This window comes from Talpa occidentalis, unplaced genomic scaffold, assembly GCF_014898055.3.
Source record: "Talpa occidentalis isolate TD23 unplaced genomic scaffold, MPIMG_talOcc4v2.1 talOcc4.6, whole genome shotgun sequence".
Taxonomy (NCBI): Eukaryota; Metazoa; Chordata; class Mammalia; order Eulipotyphla; family Talpidae; genus Talpa; species Talpa occidentalis.
In genome coordinates, this window is record NW_023604972.1 from 51537516 (window position 1) to 51561907 (window position 24392).

The window sequence follows — 24392 nt, forward strand, 5'->3', positions numbered from 1 at the left end:
AAGAGTTAAATTAAATACAAGCTATTGTAGCCCCTCCCTCCCCAGTACTTTCTTTAAATCACTAATAAATAGCAACAAACGACTGTGCAATTTCAGAGAGAAGCAGAGAGGCAGGTCTGGGGCCTTTGCAGGCTCCCACGTCTTCTACTTCGAGTCCTGGAGGCAGGCGCTGGGCGCCGAGCCAGGGAATGGTAAAGGGGAAAAGCAGCAGAACCGAGAGAGAGATGCAACAAATGCAAACTGGGAAGAGGAGCGAAAGGAGAGGGAGGGCGAGAACTTTCTCTGCGAAGCTTCTCAAATTCAAAATAAAAAGGGAACGTGAGATCTGAACAGCTCTTAGAAGGAGAGGGGTAGAAGTTCGGGAGGAGGTCCACCTTTTTATACCAAATTCAAAAAAAGCATTTTACATTTTAAATATTCACAATAAAGTAACTTCTAGTCAGTGTGACTCACGATTTATTTACAAAGAGCCTTCAACAGGTTACTTTTGTCGGCACAGCAGTTTGTTGGGGGGAGAAACGTCCCTCTTCCCGTCCGCGGCGGCCGCGCGCGCGCGTGGCTCCGAGGTCCGGGGCGCGCCGGCTCCGGACCCTTCACCACCGGCTCCCCGCGCCCGGCGCCCGCTGCCCGCCGGGGCAGAGGCGGGGCGGGGTTGGGGGGAAGGACGCGGAGGCCGATCCCGCTGCGGGGGCCGCGCAGGGGGTGCCCAGCGGGGCCGAGAGGGTGGCCCGGCCGCGAGTTTCAGTTGCGTTATTTAAGCAGTGCGCTCTCTGGTCTCGTCTGCCTTCTTAACCCGTGTCTCTCCCCTGCACCCCTCAACTTCTAGGTTAAAAAAATAGATATGTACATCTCAGAAAATAGCAAAGGGCCCCGGCAGGCGGGGCCGGGTCCTCGGGGCGCCCAGGGCCGGGGAGGCAGGACGCGCGCGGCCCCCGCGCTCCCGGAGCCGGGCGGGCGCTCAGGACGAGCCCTCGTTCTCCGACGCGTGCAGCAGGAGGCCTCCGCCGCCGCCCGACTTGTGCTTCTTGAGCAGCTGCGTGATTTTCTCGTCGTCCGAGTTGGGGTCTAGGGGTTTGTTGTAGTCGTCGTCTTCCTCCTCGTTCTCCGAAGCCCCCTTGAGGCGCTCGGTCTCCGAGTCCTGCTTCTTTTTAGCCGTGGCCATCTCGGCCGCATGCTTCTTCCTCCACTTGGTCCGGCGGTTCTGGAACCAGACCTGAGGGCCGAGGGAGGAGAGGAGAGGTGAAGCGAGGGCGGGAGGCACGGGCCGCGACGTCCCTGGGCAGTGCTACCTCTCCCGCCACCGACGGCGCCCCCAGGGCTGGCCACCCTCCCTCGGAGACCGCCCTAGTCCGGGCCGGCAGAGTCAGTCTCCAGTGCCCCAGGTTCCTCCAAGTCACTGGCACCAACACACGGACGGCCGTTGCCATAGCGATGGTAACACAAGAGTACTGGGGCTGTCAGTGAGTGATTTCTCAGGAGAAACTTGGAAACTCAAATAGTTTCCCTAAAAATAAGTCCGCTTTCCTCTGCAGTTTGAAGTAGAAAACTTTTCGCCTTAGCAAAGTTGCTCCAGAATGGCTGTGATTTCATTCGCTATTTGCTTTCTTAGATTTAAGGGATTTCAAAGAACCTGAAGTGTATTGTGTGTTTTTTGTTTTTGTTTTTTGGTATGATTTGTGGGAGAAAGTACAGCATTTATCCCCTTTTTGTTTATGTTTGTTTCACTTCTCACAAGTCTGAATACACACAGAGGAGGTAAACACTCTCCTTCCCACTTATACTTACACTGTATGTCATTTTTAAAAATCTGCTAAAACAGAAGTGTCTAACCAAATAAGCAACAAAATGCATGAAAATATTTAATAGCTCAGTCAATATCCTGACAGTAGTCTCAGTGTGTCTGTCTGTCTCTCTTTCTCTCTGTATGTCTCTCTCTCCCCCTGCCTCTCACTCACTTTCACACCTCTCATCCTTTCCTCCCTCTCTCTGTATCTCTCTGGTTTAATATTTTCCTAAAACCAAAGTCAGAGTTAGAATTTTCATCAGTTATTTTTAAATAGGATTTTAACAATTATTTCCCACTATTTTTGAAATATTATTTGAATATGGTTTCTCTCTAAGACATCCATTTTCTATACAAATATTTTAAGACTATTCATGTTTGACACACATATTTTTGATAGGCATATTTTAACCTAACGCATCAGAAATAAACAACCAATCTCCCAAGCATATTGAATTATCCCTCTTTATGCTTCTCATCCATTTTCTCATCTGCTATGTATTTTATCTACAGAATCCAAATTGTTAAGAAAGTGGTTTTTATTTTCTTTATATAGCTATAATAATTCACTTTCAGCCAAACAGACATATTTACAGTGACAAATGAAGACATCCAGATTACTGTGGAGGTTCTATACCAACGATTGTAAAAATAATTTTAACTGTGATGGCATTCTGCTAGTTAATACATAAAATTACTCCTGCATTTTATGATGCTTGTGCAGAGGGAAATACAATGAGGCCAGTAAACATGGTTTACATTATTCCTACTTAATTTAAAGGGCAACAGTATAAGTAATGACATCAGATACACTACACACACACACACACACATACACACACAAATCCAAATATAATAAAATGAAGAATAATAAATGAGAATACTGGAAATATAGGAAACCACTAAGATTTAATTTACCTAACTGGTTCAATCACTTTATTTTTCAGAGACAAATGTCTAAAATTGGATTCTCTGGAAATACATTGTACACTCAATTATAAGTTAAGTGAGATTTTAATTTGTTTTTGTAAACAGTAAGATAGCATAAATGTGATACTTATTTTAAACAGAATTTAATTTCACAATACCGTAATAACCTTACCAATTCATTTGGAAAATTACAATTCCAAAATGATTGCCTTCAGATTAGCACAGATGCATCCTGTGCTAAGTGGTTAGAGCCTATGGATTTTTTTAAAACTACAAGTTAATCTACAATAGTAGCACAATAATGCTAATCTACACTTGGAAATTATATAACTAGAAGCCTGAATTGACAAGCCAAAACTTGAGTATCTTTTACAAATAGAAAAAAATAGAAGCTATCTGACTAGTCTCATCTATTTCTCAGGGCTGATATTTCAGTAATGCTTTTATTCTCTAATAATGGTTAGTTTCCCAGCACACGCCTCTATCTTGATTAACCTAATTTCAAAGGCGGGAGGTGGGGGGGTGGGTTGATTCCTTTTGTTCATCGGCAGTTTGCTGGCCCGCGAGACCCCAGAGCTTTTGTAACTGCTACCCTCACCCCCCCTCTTCGCTGATCTCATCTCCCCAGGCTCCTTAGACACGCACCCCGGGGCGACTGTTTGTTAGTTTCCTGTGTGTGCTCGCGTGCTTGTGTGCGCCCGCGTGGGGGTGGCCTATCCCTTGAGGTCTGCAAGGTCCACTCACCTTGACCTGACTCTCCGTCATCCCCAACGAATAGGCCAAGCGAGCCCTCTCCGGTCCCGCCAAGTATTTCGTTTGTTCGAAAGTCTTCTCCAAGGCAAAGATCTGCTGGCCAGAGAACGTGGGTCTCGTATGTTTTCTCTTTCCGTCTTTGTCCAACAAAATGGACCCTTGATCTGCGAGAACAGAGAAGCAAGAGAAGTGGGGGTGGGGGGTGGGGGAAAACAATCGGTTACAAGTGGTTCCAATGAAAAGAAACGAACTCGAAAAGTGATGTTTTGATGGGCAAGCAATGTTTATTTCGCAGCGGGCAACAGAAGTGCGCTGGCGCTTCTAGAACAACAAGGCGTCTTCGTTGCCTTTTAACTCCCACCTGTTTTCTAAAAATCTGATGTGTACCGAGCAGCACTAAATAACCTTCAGCTAGACACCGACGTCAAACAGCCAGGGACCTCCTTGATAAAGCTTGCCAGAGTCGAACACCCGGCCAGGGTAAATTGAGTAGAGCGCGGGAAAAGGCCCTTCTGGCCTCCGAGTCGAGTCGGTGCTCGCTTGGCTCGCTTTGCAGGAGGTTGACTAGTTTTTTCCTTGAACGTTTTCTTAACCTGTGTGCGCTCAACAAAGGGCGCCTTGTTTTTTGGCACACAAGAGAGCTAAGTCGCCCCCCAAGTCTTAACACCGCTGTGGCCGAGGGGGAGGGGTCGCCGCCTTTGTTGGCAGTCCCTACAAGGCCATCCAAATGAATACAATAGCGTCTCCCCCGACACCCTCGCCCTCCCAGGCCGTCGTCCATCCCAAGACTTCCCAAGAGAGCCTCCACTCCCTTGACTCTCGCAACTTCCCTGAGCTACAGGAACTCAGACACACCAAGAAGGTCCGGAGACTTAGAGAGCAAACTTCGAGGACTCGGTTCAAAGCAAAGAACAGCGTGAGAAAAGCACCCTGGGCTGGATCCCGGAAAACCACCAGGGAGGCTGGGAGCCTCCACCGCACGGCGGCCAACTACGCAGCATTAGAGTAACTCTAGGGCGACTCAACTGGTCTCAAGCAAGGCTATTGTGGGATGTTGCATTTTCCCCTGGTCATTGCCTCATCACCTCGTTCTTCCTCTAATTCTTTCTCGAGCTAGCATGTTGAGAGTTACCATGCCCCTCAATATACCTGGGCCTTGGCGTCCCGACCCCTCCCGGCCCACGCAAGAGGACAGGCAACTAACAGCTGTGCAGAGCGGCCTGCAACAACTCGCGCTCTCGCCCTCCTCTGCGGGCCACGGGCCGATCTCCAATGGGATCACGGGAGCCGAGTGTACCCCAGGGAGAGTGCATAGAAGTGAGTTGGGCACCCCTTGACCAGAGAAATACTCGCAAATACACGCGCTGTGTTCAGGCCTGTTGGAGGGCTGGCAGCTGCGGGTCCCCACCCGCTGGAGGCGAAGGTGAAGTGGGGCCCTGACCAGCAGGCTAGAGCCAGGAAAACGGGTACGGACGGGGGTTCGGTAGCCTCTCCTGTCCCTATCTCATTAACCCAGACCTGCAGTTCTGGCCGGGCTGTTCGCAAGCAGCCAGGACTGGGATGAGACACACGCCCCGCACCGCCTTGTGTTCCACGCGGGCGCACGCACACCCGCTCCGAGAGGCGTGCCCAGGAGTTGAGGACTGGGGACCTGTGGGCGAGCCACGCGAGCTCAGGGAAGCCAGAACCCCTCGCTTAACTCCTTGACCCAGACTAAATAATTCGATTCCGATTCTGCCCAACTACTGGGGAGGCAAGAGGCTGAGTCCCCCGCGTGCACACCAGGGGCCGTGGCCCGAGAGCAAGCGGAAGGCGCACGGCCGGGCGCGGCGACCATACTCACGAGGGGTGCAGGCCAGGCGCGCGTCCCTCCAGGGCGGGCTCTGCATCACTCCCGGCCAGAAGATGGGCGTCCGGCCCGGCAGCTCGGCCAGCGGCTTGGGGTACCGACCCACGGCGGCCACGGCCGCGGCGCTGGGGCTGAAGTAGAGCCCGGGCGGCGGCGGCGGAGGGCTCAGGCTGCTGAAGCGGGGCAGGCCGGCCAGCAGCCCCGCGGGGGACGAGGCGGCGGCCGCTGCAGCCGCTGCGGCCGCGGCGGCCGCCGAAGCAGAAGAAACCGAGGTGGACGAGGAAGAGGAGGAGGAGGACCCCGAGGGCGAGGCGGAGGGCAGCGCGGCCCCCGAGGCCACGGGCATGGAGGGCCGGCTCAGGATGTCGTTAATGCCGTGCGGGGTGGCGGCCGAGAGCTGCTGCGGGGGGCTGCCCAGGGACGAGAGCCCCCCCGCGGCCGGGGGCTTGAGGCTGCCGGGGTTGTGGGCGCCCAAAGGCGGGGAGGGCGACGACGACGAGGACGACGAGGACGAGGAGGAGGGGGGACCGGCGGGCAGCGGGGGGTAAGCGGCGGGGTACAGCGGGGTCTTCATCTCGGCCATGCTGTGCAGGGCGGCCAGGGGCGGGCTGCTGAGCAGGAACGCGCTCTGCCGGGTGCCCTCCATCGCCCCCACCGCTAACATCCCACGGCCAGGCCGGAGCCCGCAGCCACGCAGCGAGGGGCGCAGGCCGCCGCCCCCGGCGGGGCTCGGGGAAGCGCGAAGCCCCGGAGGCGCGCGCGAGGAGCCGCCCCGCGCGCCGGGAGGGGGCCGCCGCCCGGCCGAGAGTGCCGCCGCCGAGCTGCTCCCGGAGCCGCGCAGCAGAAATGTCCACGCGCGCCGCTCGGGAGGCGGTGGCTCGCCGTGACCCGCGAGCGCCGGGCTGGGTTTGGCTGTTCTTTGACCGGGAGGGTCTTGGATTCGGCCTCGACCTCTTCTCTCTCACTTTTCCTAGCGGCTCAAAGTGCGCTACTTCTCATCTTCTCTCCCCGGGGGAAATACGCCAAACAAAACCCAGGCGGGCCCCCAGAGAGTTTGCAACAAAGTTAAGAGTCACCGAATCTCCACTTTGATGTCGGTCCGCGCCGGCTGGCTCGCTGGTCTTGGGGCGGTTCAAAGGACTCGGGGTTCCGCCCGGGGAGCTCCTCCAGTCTCACTAGGACGCCCGGCTGGGGTGCAGAGGCAGGTTCGCACCCGGCGCTCGCCGCGCGCTGGCACGGGGCGCATCCAGCCCCGCCGAGGATCCTGCCTCTGGGCGGGCTTCCCCCGCGGGCGCGGCCCGGGCTGCAGCGCCAGGAAGGGCAGTGCCACCAGTGCCTGCGGCTCCCGGAGTCGGCGCCCCGACCCGCCTTCCCCTCTGGGCCGCGGGGCACTGGAGTTAATATTGAAAAGAAAGTGGGAAAGGGAGGGGGGGAGACAGAAAAACAAAGACTGAGTGTGGAAAATCTGACGACTTCGGCCACGGCTCCGGTCGTCTGTCCACTTCTGCAGATGCGCCTGCAGCCCCCCGCCCCAGCCCACCCCGGCGCGCTCTCTTCTCTCACACGCCGCCTGTGCCGCTCTTCGCTCGCATTTTCCTCGCGGCTTTACAAGCTTGGCGCTCCTAAGTCCTGTCCTCCGGCCACGCGACCCTCCCCGCGGCTCGCCCACTCCCTCTCTCCTCGCCTCTCTCCCTCCGGGCCTGACAGTTCAGATGAAGCTCTCAAAGGTAATAAAACATTTGCATCACTCCCTACCCCTCTTTAGCTGGGGGACGGGAGGGAGGGGGAAGTAGGGGTCCAAAATGAGAACTTTGAGGGACGTCACTGCGAGGCAGCCGGGAGGGGCGGGGCCGCGGGGCTCGGGTGCCGGCCGGGGGCTGAACCTCCCTCTCCAATAGCGCGCAGTCTTAGGGCTCGCGTCGCCTGTGGGGCGCACCCACTCGGGAGCGCCGCGCCCCCTGATTGGCTGAGCTGGGGAGCCGTAGGGCCGCGCCCGCTTGGTGTCCGCCCCCTCCCACTTGCACCCCCCAGTAGGTGGGGCCGGGGGCGGGGCCTGGCGAGTGGTGCGGTTCCACCGCCCCGCCAGTGGACGCCTCAATTAATTGTGTTAAATAAAATGGGAAAGGGAGGCGGGAGCAGAGACGAAGAGGGTATTACTTTTTAAAGAGAAGAATAATGAAAACCCAGCCCTTTTATGGAAAAACAGTTCATATTCTTCTCTCACCTCCCCCCACCCCCCCCCCCCCCGCCCTCCAGCGTCACCCTACCCCCTTCCCCCCACAAGCTCGCAGCGCCTCACCTCCAACAGTCTGGTCCCTTGCAAAATAGAGCTAATGGAGCAGGCTGCCGGCGCAGCCCTGGCCTAGCGCCTTCTTTTGAAGGGATTAATTAAAGGCCATCTGGGCTCTCCCAGAATTGTGTAAATTAATTTGTTGCTCCTTAAGCCTATAGATGTCCTTGATCCCCTTGCGGGCCGAAGGATCGTCCTCTTCCATCTTTGCCACCTCCGGCTTTCCTTCTCTGTTCTTTCGCCCTCACTTTTCTTTTCATCCCTGGGTCCCCCCGCGATGGTATCTTTACAGGTTTACTCCAGGCGCTGGGAAAGGAATCGACTTAATGAGCATGTTTCTCTCCCGTGCGGTGCTTAGACCCGAGAGCAGTGTGGTTTTTTATTTTTATTTTCCTCCCCTTTGATTATTGCTATTTGTTTTGGATTTGCACGGGCGCAGAATCAACAAAATTGATGTGTAGTGTTTAGATGCAGAAGTAGGTGACCATCCCTTAGGGACGGCAATTTTTTTTTTAAGCCTTGTCGGTCGGGAACTCTGATCCTTGTCCTCGGTAGTTTGGGGAGGTGGCACTGTCCTGGCTTCCGGGCTGTGGGGACCGGATGTCTAGGGGGTAGCATTTGGAGGGGAGTTTCCTAGACTCCCTCTCCATCTCTTCCATCCCTGGCGGGTCTTTATGCTCCCCGCAGGGCTCAACTGTACATTCGAGAAGAAGAGAATTTTGAGATTTCAGAATGTTCAAGTTACACACTACTGGGGCTAGTCTGTCAGGCAATCGGAGAAGATCATGAAGTCCAAACTTATTCTCAGGAAACAAAAATACATGGCTTAAGGATAAATTGTGAGTGGTACCACCCAGGGATAAAGTTTGGCTATGAGGGCCAAAGCACTTACATCAGTCAAAGCAAGAAAAGCCAGCAGCGATAACCTTGGTTACCAAAGCACTGGTCATTTCAGGGTGGCAGCTTGAGTTTGAGTTTTATTTTTTTAATCCTTGGCCATTTTTTACTATTCACTTCTGAGATCTTTTATTTTAAATGTTAATTTTACTTGGCCCCCTTCCTCACTCTTCACTAACTTCCAGACTGAGCTAAATCCTTCTCTTCACAGACCTTGGAATCTGATACCGCAAAGAAGTTCTTAGTCAACGTGTATTACGCTGAGTCGTGCAAGAGGAGAGCTGACGTGGGCATAGTCTGCATTACCCTGAGAGGATGCTCTGCTGGGCTGTGGGTCTAAACCCCAGCTCCCGGCCACTTTGGCCTGGAAGGACCGCAGGAGCCAAAGCCAGACCCTAGCGGACTCAGAAGCGGAGTATTTACAAACGAAACTTTTCCTCACAGGGAACCCCCAGCTATGCCGCGGCACTACCCGCGCCTAGGCCACCAGCGACCTCCTCACATCCCCAGGACGCCACTTTCTCGTGGACTAAGAAGAATAGAGAGGGAATAGAGAGGAATAGAAAGGGAAGAAGGCAGGTGATTCCCGAAGATTCCAGTTTCAAAGAGTGACACCCCTTTATTTGTGTAAATAGTGTGACCTAGGAAAGAAACTGAACTTTTTCTATTATAAATTATTATAAATTTAGTATCTGATAGAGGGACGAGTATGAATTGGGGGGAGAGAGAGAGAGAGAGAGAGAGAGAGAGAGAGAGAGAGAGAGAGAGAGAGATTGAGATATTGATTCAACTCAACCCAACTCCGGGTTGCCATCCGTAAAGAGTTGCAAAGCTGGATGCAAGACGTCGCCAACGTTTGCTTTAATTTATCAGTCACGTTGCAGAATTTAAACACCTTCATTGTTCTTAACGGTGATGACAAAATAAATTCGGGGGTCTGTGTACCTCGGTGTGTGGGAAGAGAAGCCCGAGAGTTCGAATCCCGCGTGGGGCAGCGTGCGTCCCAGAGCCCACGGCGCAGCGCTCACGGCGGCGCTTGCCTGCTGCCGGCGCGGGTGTCCGCGATCTGGGACTGGAGACGGAGCGCGAAAGGCGTCTCGGAGGGGGTGAGTTGCCTTTACCTCCGGGAAAGATCGTCCTGGCTCTACCAAACTGAAACCGCCATCGGGACGGGAGTCCTAGACCAGCAGATCGCGTTGCCCGGATGCGGGTGGCAAGCTTCTAGTCGTGGCCATCTGACCCGAGGCTTACGAACGCCCCAGAGTGAGGTCTTAACTCTTCTTCTGGGAATCCCCAGGACCCGCAACCTCTTCTGCTCACAACCTAATTAAGTGGGACATTTCTAAGCAACCCCTAGGAGTAGAACGTGAAACACGTGTTCGCTACACCCAACGCCACCACCACCACCACCGCATCTCTGCACACTATATATATTTGGGGGCGGGGGGTGGGGGTGGACCATGTTTGAAAGAGAATGATTTGCATTTTAATTGAAAAATTAATGAAAGCGTTTCGGCAAATTTTGAGATTGTAAAACGGCTAAAAAGGGGGTAGGGGTGAGGAAGATGTCCCCCCCTTGACTTTTTTTGAGCCTGTGAACAACCGCACTTGTTTCCACCCCCTCCCCCTACAGTTTTAGCTGCTCCGGTGGCTGTGCAGGCTGGTGCCACCCACTTGACCACCCTACACTTACTCAGATATGGCTGGCGCCCTGCGCGTTTTCATGCTTGTACTTTAAGTTAAAGGAACGGCCACTAAATTCAGGGTAACACATTGAAGGGATGCAAATGAAATCACAGCTAAATGTATTTAAATTCAACGGTGGGGAGTGTATGATAACTATTCTTCCCCCAAATATATTGTCATGTGTCGGGATACTCAAGCTTATTCACAGGATGTCAATTCTGCACTCGCAAAGGTGATGAGGGGGGTGGTGAAAGGAATTATGTGTGTTTCAGGCCCAAAATCTCTCTAAAATGTGTTTGCATGAACTCTCTGGATGACTTCTTTATTCCACTTTGCTCAAAGAGTGGGGCCTGTTTGAGGTGAACCCTGAGATTGGCTAGGTTTAGTTTAATATTATAAGAGTGGTCTAGTGGGTGGCTAAGTAGAAACACAAAGGAGAAAGAAGAATGTCTACAAGCTTGAAACAACCCAGTGTCGGAGGAGAACAGGGGAAGAGCCACAAAGCACATCTGCCTGTCCACGTCTCCTGTAAATGTTATGGGATGGGCGCTGCACCCCTGATTGCTGCTTCTGTTGACCAGGAATTAAGAAGACAATTTAGGGCTGGGGTAGACAGAAACCAACAAATGCCAGATGGAGAAGGGCTTGTAGAGCTACACTGTGGTCTTCACTGTCCCAGTTAAAGCCAACAAGAAAGAGAGCTGGTGTAGACAACCTTCTCAGTTCCAGCATCCAAAAATGTCCCAAAGTACAAGCCAGAACATCCCTCTGTGATCTTTAGAGAAGCACCATGGCACTCATGCCTCACAATCACAGGAGAGCTCCCTGCGGGAATACTTGCCCTTGGAAGCTAGAGCGCAGAAGCACAAGATGACAGAGAAAACTGAAGTCCAGAAGCATCTGCGACATCAAAACCTGAATTTGAGAATGAGCGTAAATGCAGGGAAACACCAGAGACCCATTATAGAGACAACTGGTTGTGAACTTTACCAAACCACACATAATTTAAGCAATGTACCTGTATATAGCTCCCCTCCCCCCAGGCATTTTTTCCCCAGACATTGTTTTGCTTCCTGGGAACCATTTACTTTACTTGCTTTGAAATATATTCTGGAGAATGGGATCCCACATGGAATCGTGCTTGAAGGAACGTCTGTGGGTTTCTACAATATTTTGACAGAATAAATTGTTAGTTCAGTTTAATCCACCAAATTAGACAACATCTGACGTGAATGGCCATGAAAAAGCATTCTTGTATAAAAAACATCTGCTGAACATAACAGGTAATTTTAAACGAATTTGTAAACTAGTTCTTCTTTATGCATTACTAGAAGTTATTGCTTCTGAGGGTGTGTATGTGTGTTTGTGTGTGTGTGTGTTTGTGTGTTTTCTCATCCTTTCTACAACCTCGAGTGTGGGACTCCTTACTCTTCCTTGAGAAAAGAAGATTTTTTTATTTGCATCACTGTTTCCTGCTTGGCTGGCAGCATCTGGGGCCTTCAGATCCCTTTTAAAGAAACCCTGTGCAGTTACTGCCCTCTCGTGGAATAAAACTTCTTAGCATTTCTTATTCTGCCTAGATAAGACAAAGCTGTTGAGTACTGTATTACTGCTAATTCTCTCAATGAGGCGGTGTGCCTTTATATGACTGCCTTGCTGGTTGGTTAACATTTCCTTACTTTTTGTCTGAAATGCAAAATTCAAAATGTGAAATTCTTGCTTTAACTCATATAGCAAAAGCTTTCTAAAGTGAACATTTAGATTTCAATTAATTTTTTTCCTCACCTACATTTCTTATTTTTTAAATAATAAATTTTATTTTTATATTCCCCACACAATTGCAACCCCCCCCATTCTGACCCCCATCCCTCCCCTCCCGCACCCTACCCCCAAAAAAGTGTCTCTGGTTCATAGTTTTTGGTTGATTTTGATTTTCACTTTCTTATAGTTATTCATTTTCCTGGTCCCTTATTTAAGTTTTCTAGATTCCTGCTATGAGTGAGACCATCCGGTATTTTTCTTTTTCTTTCTGGTTTATTTCGCTGAGCATGATCCCTTCCAGCACCATCCATGCTGCTGCAAATTGCATGTGTTTATCTTTTTTGAATGCTGAGTAATATTCCATGGTATATATGTACCACATCTTCTTGATCCAGTCATCTATTTTTGGACATTTGGGCTGTTTCCAAAGCTTAGCTATTGTAAACAGTGCTGCTATAAACATAGGGGTGCAGGTGTTCTTTGGAATTGATGTTTCTGTGTCCTTTGGGTAAATACCTAGGAGTGGAATTGCTGGATCATATGGAAGCTCTATGTTTAGTAGGTCCAGAAATCTCCACACAGCTCGCCATAGTGGTTGGACCAGTTTGCACTCCACCAACAGTGCAGAAGAGTTCCTTTTTTCTCCACACCCTCGCCAACATTTGTTGTTGCTAGTTTTTTTAATATGTGCCATTCTCACTGGTGTAAGATGGTATCATGGTAGTTTTGATTTGCATTTCCCTGATGACAAGTGATGTTGAAGATTTTTTCATATGCCTGTTGGCCATTTGCATTTCCTCTTCAGAGAAGTTTCTTTTTAGCTCTTCTGCCCATTTTTTGACTGGATTATTTTCTTTGTTGTTGTTGAGTCTCATCAGCTCTTTGCAGATTTTTGTGATCAGTCCTTTATCATTAGTGTTGTGTCCTCACCTACATTTCTTTACACTCAATTATTCAAGTCATTTTTATCGGAAGTGTTTTGGTTTTCTACTTTTTTATCTCTTGACTATAGAAACAATACTATGCTCAATATAAACCATTTGGAAAATGGAGAGAATTACAAAAACACAGTTACACAGAACCCCTGTCTTCAGTGGCAAATTATTCTGCTATATTTACTTACTATCTTTTCTCTGGTCTTTATTCTATGTCTTGCTTTAGTGGTTGAGGTCATATTGAGTATATAATATTGAATCCTTGAACACATTTATACCCCACTTTTTTCACTTATTGAAGCAGATATAAATCAGTATTGAAATCTCCCAAGCTGGTCTGTGAAACAGAAAAGTGACCTCAACCTGTGTGAGAAGACTGGATTCAGCTCATTCCAACACGTGTTAATGTTGCAGGCAGACATTGTATCCAATGATTCTGCTCATATTCTTCCTGCCGCCATTTAACACTTTCATCCTGGTATTTTGCCTTTAGTTCTCTGAATTTTACATCATCTTCATTATCATAATAGCTAATATTGTTTACTGCTACTCTGTGAATTGAGTACTGTAATTGTCCCCCTCCTACAGATTATAAAATAAAAGCACAGAGAAGTTAATAACTTGTTTGAGAGCATCCAGCTAGTAATTGTGAAAGCTGGGATTTAAACCCCAGATAATCTGGCTATTCAATCTAGGTTTCTAATCACTATAGTAAACAGTCTCTTGCTAACTGAGAAAACAATTAATGATGTGAGGGCAGTTTGAGTATTCTAGATTGATAAGATATATGAACAGTAAGCCTTTGCACATCTGTTAGGAAAAAACACAAAGGACTTCTTTTTAAAATTATTCAATGAAAACTTAATTCTGTAAACAATGTTAAGGCTTGGCTTAAACACAAAACAAATATTTAACTTTCAAAATTATTTTAATTTTATTTACTTTTTAAAAATTAATAGATTATAAAGTTGTTTTAGGTATTTTCTTTTTTTTTAAAGATTTATTTATGCATACAAGAGCTGGGGTACAGGCCAGAGGTGTAGGGGGAGAGAGGATTCACCAGAGACAGAGTGGCGAACAGAACAGGCAGATTGACTGAAATACACTGCCAAGGGGAGCAGCAGGCGAGTCAGGAGAGGTCTGCTGTGCCATGTGGGTTGCTCCCTGGCTGGTTGAGGAATCAAACTCGTGCTGCGGAGGCTGCGGAGGCTGTGGACAGCTTAACCCCTGCGCCACCAGGGAGGCCCATTTTAGTTATTTTCATTTTAGTTTTATCTTTTAACATGTATATATACATCAGTTCCACATCCTTGTTTTCTAAATTCAGGAGGTCGATTGATCATAGATTTGCTTCAGAAATGGTCTAGATTTTAAGTCTAAAAAGACCATCCAAAGGCTAGGCAGCCTTCAAAACAAACCATTTGACGTAGTTTTTAATCCTGTAGTTGCTAATCCTGTAGTTTCCCCATTGACTACCAAGAAAAATCTCTACTTCTATGGGTTACTTCAGGTGTCGTGGGGTAATAATTAAATAGGAGTGGTATTGAAGCCATTTTATAATCTGCATGGCACAACCATCAAGCAACCAGAAGAGATACTCTGTTAGAGCGAATTGATCAGCCTGGGATATAGCAATCCTACGTAATTTATACTCTACCCCTTCCTAACTGTGATATTAATTTTAAACTGAAATTTTGTCATGCTAACTGGTGACTCTTGAAGAAATAATTAACCAGTATATTATCTTTCCTAGAGCTGTCTTAAAGAGGACATCTTGTAGTGGTTATAACCTCCTGTATCTATAGGGATGAAGTCCCTTGGAAGAAAGTGGATCTTCCTTATCTTAATCCTCAATAGAACAGGTTCTTAGGGAAGAAGACACTTGAAAGGCAGGCCTTAGATAATTAAAAAAGGGGAAATGTTTATCTCACTCAGATTCTTCCTTGTTTCAGTTTGGATTTTGAGCTGTCCAAGGTGCTTTTAACATAGAGGGTAAGCACTATCATATGGAGGCAAACCTTGATTTAGGAAGGAGAAAATTCTGAAGGAATATCAAATTTATAGTGAATACATTACATTAACTAGTTTTGTGATATTCTTTTTTTTCCAGTTATATTTTCCCTGTGCATAGAGTAAGGCTTTGTTTAAACAATCTAATGTGGTCTAGAAATTGCTGCTGTTAAACAAGAGTCCACTGTCCTCATTTGGACTAGGATATTAAAGAAAGATGTGTGCCCTTCCTAGGCTGCGTAGGTAGGCTGAAGTCCAGCCACTTCTCCCTTCCACCACAGAAATGTTGTTTCACCTCAAGAAGGAGGGCATTCATATTCTATAAGAAAGACAATTTGGGGGCCTCCGTGGTGGCCTAAGGGTTAAGTCTCAGCACCACCACCACAATGGCCTGAGTTCGATCTCCAGCCAGGGAGGTAATACATATCTGGTGTAGCAGACCTCTCCTGTCTTGCCCGCTGCTCCCCTCAGCAGTGTATTTCCACAAATCTGCCTGTTCTGTTCCCCACTCTGTCTCTGGTGAATCCTCTCCCCCTTTTCCCCAACACCTCTGGCCCATACCCCAGTTCTTGCATGCATAAATAAATAAAAAAATCTTTAAAAAAAAAGAGCAGAAACAACAAGTGTTGGCAAGTTTGTGGAGAAAAAGGGATATTCATACACTATTGGTGGGAATGTAGACTGGTCCAGCCCATGTGGAATACGGTGTGGAGGTTCCTCAAAAGACTGGAGATGGAACTGCCATATGTTCCAGCAATTCCACTGCGAGGTGTCTACCCAAAAAAACACTAGTGCAAAAGGACACCTGCACTCCTATGTTTACAGCAACACTATTTACAATAGCCAAGATATGAATACAACTTAAGTGTCCCAAAGCAGATGAGTGGATCAAGAAGATGTGGTACATATACACAATGGAATACAGCTCAGCAATCAAAAGAGATAAATCCATGCCATTTGTGGCAACAAGGATGGGGCTGGAAAGGAATTATATTAAGAGAAATTTAAGAGAAATAAGCCAGAAAGAGAAAGAGAAATAGCATATGGTGTCACTTATAGGTGGAATATAGAAAAAAACAGTGTCAAAGACAAACTTTATTTTTTAAATATTTATTTTATTTATTTATGCATACGAGAGCTGGGGTGTAGGCCAAAGGTGTGTGGAGAGGGGGTGACAGGATTCACCAGAGACAGAGTGGGGAGCAGAACAGGCAGATCTGCTGAAATACACCACTGAGGGAAACAGCGGACGAGTCAGGAGAGGTCTGCTGTGCCATGTGGGTAGCTCCCTGGCCAGGGATTGAACTCGAGCTGCAGTGGCTGCTGATAGTTTCAAGTGCTGAGACTTATCCCTTGCACCACCAGGAAGGTCCTAAAGACAAACTTTAAAACCAACCTTTGAAATTTGCCATAGATCTGTGGCTTTCAGAGGGGGAGCGGGGAAGGGAGGAGCGAGGATGATAGGAGGGGGAAAGAGAGCACAATACTCTATGGAGGAGGACGTGGGTGCTTTGGGTATGGGAGTTTCTACAGTGACTACACCTGATGGGGGAAATCCTATACTGTCAAAATACTAAGCAGGATGTAAAAGAATGATACTTCAATAACAATAATGATACTTCAATAACAATAATTTTTAAATAAACAAATAAGTAAAATGCTGGACTTAAAAATAAGTAGGTTTTTCACCAACATAAAGGTCTATTATGAGGTTTGATCTTTTACTTTTTGTATGAAATTACAATTACAAATTTTACTTTTTGCACAAATGTCCCAAACACTGGAGAATGTCTAGTCTCCCTGGCTTTAGTCCATAGAGTAATGGTATTACTCTAACCAATCTGAAAAGGGGAAGCACCCACATATTTTGCACCTGCCCCCAATAAAAATCACTCTTTCAGGGGCCTCCCCTGGTGGTGCAGCAGTTGAGTACTGGGCTGCAAAGCTGCCTGAAGCCTCTGCAGCGCTAGTTCGATCCCCAGCCACTGGGCAAGGGTCCCACATGGCACACAGACCTCTCCTGCCAAGCCCACTGCTCCCCTCAGCAGTGTGTTTCGTCAGTCTGCCTGTTCTGTTTCCCGCTCTGGCTCTGGTGAATTCTCTCACCCTCCCGTGCTTCTGACTGTACCCAGTGCTCGTACGAATAAATAAATAAATCTTAAAAAAAAAAATCACTGTTTCAGAACATTACACAGTTAAGAAAGTGTTTCTTATATATATTATGTATAGATATGTATATATGTATATATCTTATGTATTATGTATTTCTTATATATATAAACTATGTTTTCACATATAGTACCTCATTTAATGCCACCACACACCATGAGGATATTATTAGTGTCAACAAGAAGAAACTAAGGTTCTGAAAGTTGATGTGAAAAGTTAAAATCACTCACAACAGTACATACTTATCATCTCCTGAACTTACCATTTTATCTATACAGATAACTCAGATATAATAAACAATATGATTCCATATGTAACCCTGAAAACCCCACTATATCTAACTTGGCTATCTAGCTATGGGCTGTGCAATGTAGTAACTACTAATCCTTAAGTTTAAATTAATTAAAAATATAAAAAAATTGAATATAATTTCTGAGTCATAGCCACATTTCAAATGTGCAATAGTCAAATGTGACTAGTGGCTGGCTAGTGGGTACAGCCCTGTGTATTAAGCAGCACAGATTCATAACAATTCCACTATTGCCAAAACATCTGTCAAGCAGCACTGGTAGACTATTCCAGTTTACTGTTAACCTTTCACTTGCCTCCATAATGTCAGCTCTTTCCTCTAACCTGCTTGAGTCTTAAACACACACACACACACAAGCTATGTGCAGCTCTCTACAACTTGGTTTATGCTGTTCTGTACATAAAATGCCTGACTACTTCACTATGAATCTACTTGCTTACATATTTATCTCCCTTGCAGGCTACACAGTTCTTGAGAGCAGTACCAGGTCTTATGCATCTTTGCATCCCCAGTTCCCAGTTTCCGGTTCACGGTCAGTGCCTAACATCCACCAAAGCACACTACCTCACATGCACTTTCTTTTTGGTCATGATCTTGCAGGGTGGCTGATAATGAAAATGAGTGTGCTCCCATGTAATAATGGATGTAACTACAATTAATCTTGAATATCAGATTCTATATTAGGTTCACATAGGTTCTAATATCAGGTTCACATGAAAGTATCTGACATTTACTAACACATCTGTGTTAGCAGTACAATTAGAAAAATTTAACAGATCTAGAAAGCACAGGTCTGGCCCATGGTATTTCCATTTTCCTTGGAGAAACTGAGTACAATACATAAAATATCTGACAATAACCAGGAAATATTCAGTAGAATTTGTCATTGAAGATTATAAACTAAATGTTACAGGAATTCAGAATTATGCAGTTTTATGGGGAAGTTGAGCTAGAAGAGAAAGCTTTGTGAAAACAATTACCTATGGTGGATTTTAACGGAACAGCACGAGTTGTAAAGTTAAAGAAAATGAGATAGAGAATTTTGATCCTGGAGAGGAGTATTACAGATGGAAAGAAGCATGCAGTGGAGCAATGAATGTGTCAGCAAGGGAAGAATTAATACAAAATACATGTTAGCATTTATAAGGACATACTTTGTACTCTTAATGGAGAGGAGAGGAAAGGGCACTGCTTGATAGAGGTGGAAACTATAAATTGAACCTAAAATATGAGGTTCCCTCAGATTTCCCTCTAATTGTGCCAAATAGTTTTAACAATTAGCATTTGCCCACTAGTGCCTGGAACCACTTGGTAGTGCTTGCCCACACCTCAACCAGGTGGGGAAAACAAAAACAAAGACCAAATAGAGATACAAAATCAGACCAAGGAAGGAGGCAGAAGCATCTAACGCAGCCCTGTGGGAGCTGAAGACCTAACACTTACAGATATGATATATAGACATCAGTATTGCACATTAACCACCACAGGGGTTAGAAAAGAGATTTAGCATTCCCTAAACCACATGTGAGAATCCTAGCTGAGGAGTCCATGCCAAAGACAAATAAAATTGTTGAGAACACTCAGTCATGTTGAAATGTGGTTCATAATTGTCATGTCTTTTAATCAGCCATGGTTCTCAGATCTGGGCCTCTTTCCAGTTGGTATTAGCCTGAACTAGCATTTAGGAGGCCCACAATAAAATGGACTTAACCTTGGCAGACTCAATCTTTCTCATTTTCAAAATATTGATGGGTGGGCCTCCCTAGTGATGTCAGGGGGTTAAGACGCAACCCATGAAGCTATCCGCAGCCACTGCAGCACAAGTTCAATCCCCAGCCTGCCAGGGAGCTACCCACATGGTGTGGCAGACCTCTCCTGACTCGCCCGCTGCTTCCCTTGGCAGTGTATTTCAGTCGATCCTCCTGTTCTGTTCCCCACTCTGTCTTTGGTGAGTCCTCTCCCCACACCTTTGGCCTGTACCCCAGTTCTTGTATGCATAAATAAATTAATCTTTAAAAAAAATTGATGGGTGAAGGAGAGAGTTGTTTAGGTCATTCCTATGGTGACTTTCAATGCTCATTTTCTAGGGTCTAATAATTAACCAGGTCAGGTGAATGCAAAAGGACAAACTAAAAGCAGATATGAACCAGACTACAGGGCTAGAACTAGGAAACCAGAGAGTAAGCCCAGTAGACTGAAGAAGGGTGTAAATGAAAATATTATTAACCAACTGCTGTGGTTTGGCTCACAGAGGGCTGGCTTTCTGGGAGATTGCTCCCTGCTAGCTGTGTGCAATTTCTGTATTTGGGGCATAGCAACACCCTGTGATCACAGCTCATTTAGGTACTCAATTTTAATTTGACATCGTTTACATTATGTTGATTTATTACAGCCAAGTTGCTCTGTGCAACATTCATTTCCTCAGCGTTCTAAGGCCCATAACAAGGAGTGGTTCATTCCATGAGAACTCCCTACAGAATCCCTTCACAATTATTTATTATTTAAAAGGATTATATTACAGGCAACAGATCACAAAAAACATACAGAAGGACGGAATCATTGCATACTTACAATGTGGATTATGAAGAGAGATATAAGGCAGTTGTAAAGATGTTTAAAATATTTTGAGAGAAAATCAAAATATATTTCTATAATTTGGGTGCAAATCAAGTCCAGAGACAGAAGTAATATGTGACACAGGAATTTATTAAAAACAAAACAAAACAAAACTTGTATTCCTAAAATTTCTGCAACATAGAACATAGTGAGTAGAAAGAGTACTTTAATAGAAATGAGAAGCCTAGTTTCTAGAACTCAGTGTTGATTTTCCTCGTTCTTAAAAAACAGACTAAAACATGTTTCCTCAAAAACTTGTACATTAATTTTCACAATAGCATATTCATAATAGACAAAAAGTGAAAGCAACTCAAGTGTTATTCACTAGTGAATGGATAAATAAAGCACCATATATCCATATAAATGGAATATTATTCAACAATAAAAAAATGAAGTAATCATTCATATTTCAATATGGATGACCAGTGAAAACATATGAAAGAAATCAGTCACAAAATCACCTGTTGTATGATTTCATCTATGTGAAATATGTAGAATAGGCAAGTCTGTAAAGACAAAAAAATAGATTTGTGATTCCTTGGTGAAGAGATGGGGACGAGAGGAGCAGAAATGGGAATGAGTGCTCATGGGTACCAGTTATTTAGAGAGTATAGAAAATGTTCTAAAGTGAGATTGTAGTGAGGGATACAGAACTATGAATACACTAAAAGCCCTTGAACTGCATACTCTATGTGGGTGAATTCTATGGCTTATGAAACATCTCAATACAACTATTAAAGAGATCATGAAAAGCAGCAAGAACACAGGAGAAAGCACTCCACAGACTGAAGTGCTGTATGAGTGTCAAATGAGTCACTGCCATCATTTTTTTAAAGAATTATTTATTTATTTATTTATGCATACAAGAACTGGGTACAGGCCAGAGGTGCAGGAAAGAGAGGATTCACCAGAGACAGAGTGGGGAGCAGAACAGGCAGATCTACTGAAATCCACTGCTGAGGGGAGCAGCAGACAAGTCAGGAGAGGTCTTCTGTGTCATGTGGGTCACCTCCTTGGCTGGGGATCGTACTCCTGCTGTGGTAGCTGCAGATAGCTTCATAGTGCAATGCTTAAACCCTTGCACCACCAGGGAGGCACCCACTGTCATCTTTTCTTCTGGAGATTTGCTGGGCAGTATGGAGGAGGGACAAAATGCCTGTAGCTAAAGGAATAGATATGGGAGAGAAGGGCATGGGAATGGCTACCCTATAAACAAAATGTTAAATTAAAACATAATAAGGCAACATGAAAAAATTACATCAACTTACTTATTGTTTTCTTCCAGGTTTGCCTTATGTATCATATGTAACGAAAATGTAATGACTTGTGGAAAACAGTCAATACACATTTCAGATTTTTTTTATTATTTCAGAGTCATAAAACCCATAAATAATTCCTGTCTGTCCTAGAGATAAAGATATAGAAAGGATTCAAGCCAAGAAATTTTGATGTCCTCTTGGGTGTTAATTCTACCTCTTAATCAAGATCTGATTACCAAGAAGGAAGACAGAACATAAAAATGTTATAAATATTTGTTTTTTTTTAAGATTTATTTATTTTTGCATACAAGAAATGGGTTTCAGGTCAGAGGTGGGGGGGTGAGAGGATTCACCAGAGACAGAGTGGGGAACAGAACAGGCAGATTGACTGAAATACACTGCTGAGGGGAGCAGCGGATGAGTCAGGAGAGGTCTGCTGTGCCATGTGGGTAGCTCCCTGGCTGGGGATTGAACTTGTGCTGCAGTGGCTGCAGATAGCTTCATAGGTTGCATCTTAACCCCTTGAGCCACCAGGGAGGTCCCCAAAAAATGTTATAAATATTTGAAAGTTTTCACTGCTCTCCTTAACTCATACTGTAAATATAAGCATTATGACATTTATTAAAGCAAGAAAATTGAGATATTGTAAGATTCTGTGCAGCAGAATCTCTGCCAATTATAATGAATAATGCCAAGTCCATATGCTTGTTCTATAAAGTTCTATAATATCAAATCTGTTTCTGCTTCTCCAAAACATACTATATCCAAAGAAGAAAAGATAATTAAAAATATCTAATAGCTTAATCACACTCAGTCATATTTTTCTAGTGCAGAAATTTGTTTGCTGGCGATATAGCTATTAGGTGTGATGTTGAGCCAAGGAAGTGAATCAGATATTTAATGGATGTGGAAACTAAAATTTTCTTGTAAAATTACAAAAATGCAAGCCAATGATACACTAAACTATAATAAAGTTTATCATTAAAATTCTGAACAGGAATACTAGACAGTGTATTCTTTTTCCCTGAAGGATAAGGTATTCTGCAAAATTCTTGAATGCTGCATTCATTCTGTTATAGATAAATATACCTCATAGGCTGGTCACAAAACAAATGGATGAATTTTTCCCTTTTCATTATTTCTGCACATTAAGGGCATGAAGTAAGAAGCAAAATTCTTGTTATCAACTAACCAGTTCTGTCTAGATTTTTAGATAAAAATTGAAAATGCCTTAGAACAGACTATCAGGTCAGAAGCTTAAAACCCTAAATAATCAACGGGAGTGATTTGCCTTCTATATGGTACTTAGTGCTTTATTTATGACTCCTCTTTAAAAGTCAGGTTTTATCTTTGGTTGAAATTAAAGGACTGAGCAGTGTGCCTTATCAATCATGTAAGTCCAGGCATAATGAGTTTATCAGATCCTAATCTAAGAAAAAGTCTTAATCACAGTGAGAGACTAGGAGAGAGATTGGGGGCCTGGGAGATATACAGGAGGCATAAGGACTGGGACCCCGGGAGACACGGGAACCCCAGAAGACATAATGAGACATAGCAAGAGAGAAATTTCAATTAACAAGATAAAAGCCCATGACACTATCACCGGATTATCTGTGCTAGGACACTGGCCAAGAGTGACCAATCAAGAAACTGCATGATCTGCAATTTGCAGCAACATGCATGGCACTGGAAGGGATCATGCTCAGCGAAATAAGCCAGAAAGAAAAAGAAAAATACCGGATGGTCTCACTCATAGCAAGAATCTAGAAAACTTAAATAAGGGACCAGGAAAATGAATAAGAAAGTGAAAATCAAAATCAACAAAAAACTATGAACCAGAGACACTCTATGGGGGGTAGGGGGAGGGAGGGGAGGGATTGGGGTCAAAATAAGGGGGTTGCAATTGTATGGGGAATATAAAAATAAAATTTATTATTAAAAAAATAAAAGCAAAACCCAAGGAACAAAAAAAAAAAGAATCAATAATAAATTCATGCAATACTGTAAAAAAAAAAAAAAAAAGAAACTGCATGATCACCACAGCTCACCCACTAGACCCAAAACTTAAGCAGAACTATAAAACCCCCGAAGTCAGTTTCACCAGCGACATATGTATCTATTCTGAGTGACGGAATCCCCCTCCTCCAAGTTGTCCATTTATATGACTTGATCCTGACCAATGCTTCCGAGTCTGGCCCAGCAAAGCAGCACTCACAGAAACTAACAGGACAACCCCCCTCCCCCCACCGCATGGGAGCTGTACTGTTATCTGTCCTTGAATAAAACTTTTCAGGCTTGCCTGCTGCTGACAGGAGTTAACCTGTTTCTTGAAGTCTTGTGGCTTTGCACTGGAGAGCTGGGCGGCATCTTTGAGTAAACTTCCTGCGGCTTGCTGACTCCTACTGTTTGTGCGCAGTGTTTCAATTCTGTGTTACGCTAGCTGCGGTTCCGGGATGGCCATATCATGTCACATCACATATTGGGGGCTCATCTTCAACAACCCCCTGACCAATGCAACAGCAGGAATAGGGCAAGGATTGTGTGACAACATGGAGCATCTAAGGGTTGAGAAAGGGGATTGTGTTGTAGCAAGGGGTCTTCACAAAAGAATGACTTAGAATATGGGAATGACTGATAAGTTTTGATTTCCGTGTAGGAGAAATGGAGAACATGATCACTGCAAATTCCAGGTGTGTCAACCCAGGCAGACAGGAGGTGTACATAGGAAATAGGAATATAAGACCTTTGTCAAAGTTCCCAAGTTAGCCACTTACGCCTCCTTTGTTTAACTTGCCCACTCAAAGCCTTGTGGTGATGTGAGCTTATGTTTAGGGACAGAAAGAAATGATGATACCTGGGAGACTTCCCACCTCTCTTGAACAGGTCTGGGGAGAGCTTATCTCTGAGCAGAGCTCATCACCTGGCATGATTCCTGCTCAAGATTCGGTTAACAGGATAAAAGATGAAATGGAAAATAGCAGCTCTATAACAGATCTGCATTTGCCTTAATCTCCACACTTCATTTAAATGTCACCTAATTTACCTCTTTCAGTCCCTGAAGAGCTCACATACAGAAGAGCAAGCCTGGGGACTGTTTTCATCCTGCACTGATGATGATACATTTTTTTTAGCCAAGGAGGAACA

General features: G+C 45.6%; 1 protein-coding gene across 1 annotated transcript; it reads right to left on the reverse strand.

Annotated features, from left to right (window-relative positions):
* Positions 1-958: 958 nt before the first annotated feature.
* Positions 959-5979, reverse strand: NKX6-1 (NK6 homeobox 1). Its single transcript, XM_037530002.1, has 3 exons — positions 5310-5979; positions 3458-3630; positions 959-1213 (listed from the first exon to the last, which is right to left on the reverse strand). The coding sequence occupies exons 1-3, from the start codon at positions 5977-5979 to the stop codon at positions 959-961; spliced, it is 1098 nt and encodes a 365-aa protein (XP_037385899.1).
* Positions 5980-24392: the final 18413 nt, after the last annotated feature.

Coding starts and splice junctions, on each gene's coding strand:
- NKX6-1 (XM_037530002.1), bottom strand. CDS start 5,979: ATGTTAGCGGTGGGGGCGATGGAGGGCACCCGGCAGAGCGCGTTCCTG. Junction 3,631..5,309: donor GCGCCTGGCCTGCACCCCTC/GTGAGTATGGTC, acceptor CTGTTCTCGCAG/ATCAAGGGTCCATTTTGTTG. Junction 1,214..3,457: donor TGACGGAGAGTCAGGTCAAG/GTGAGTGGACCT, acceptor CTCGGCCCTCAG/GTCTGGTTCCAGAACCGCCG.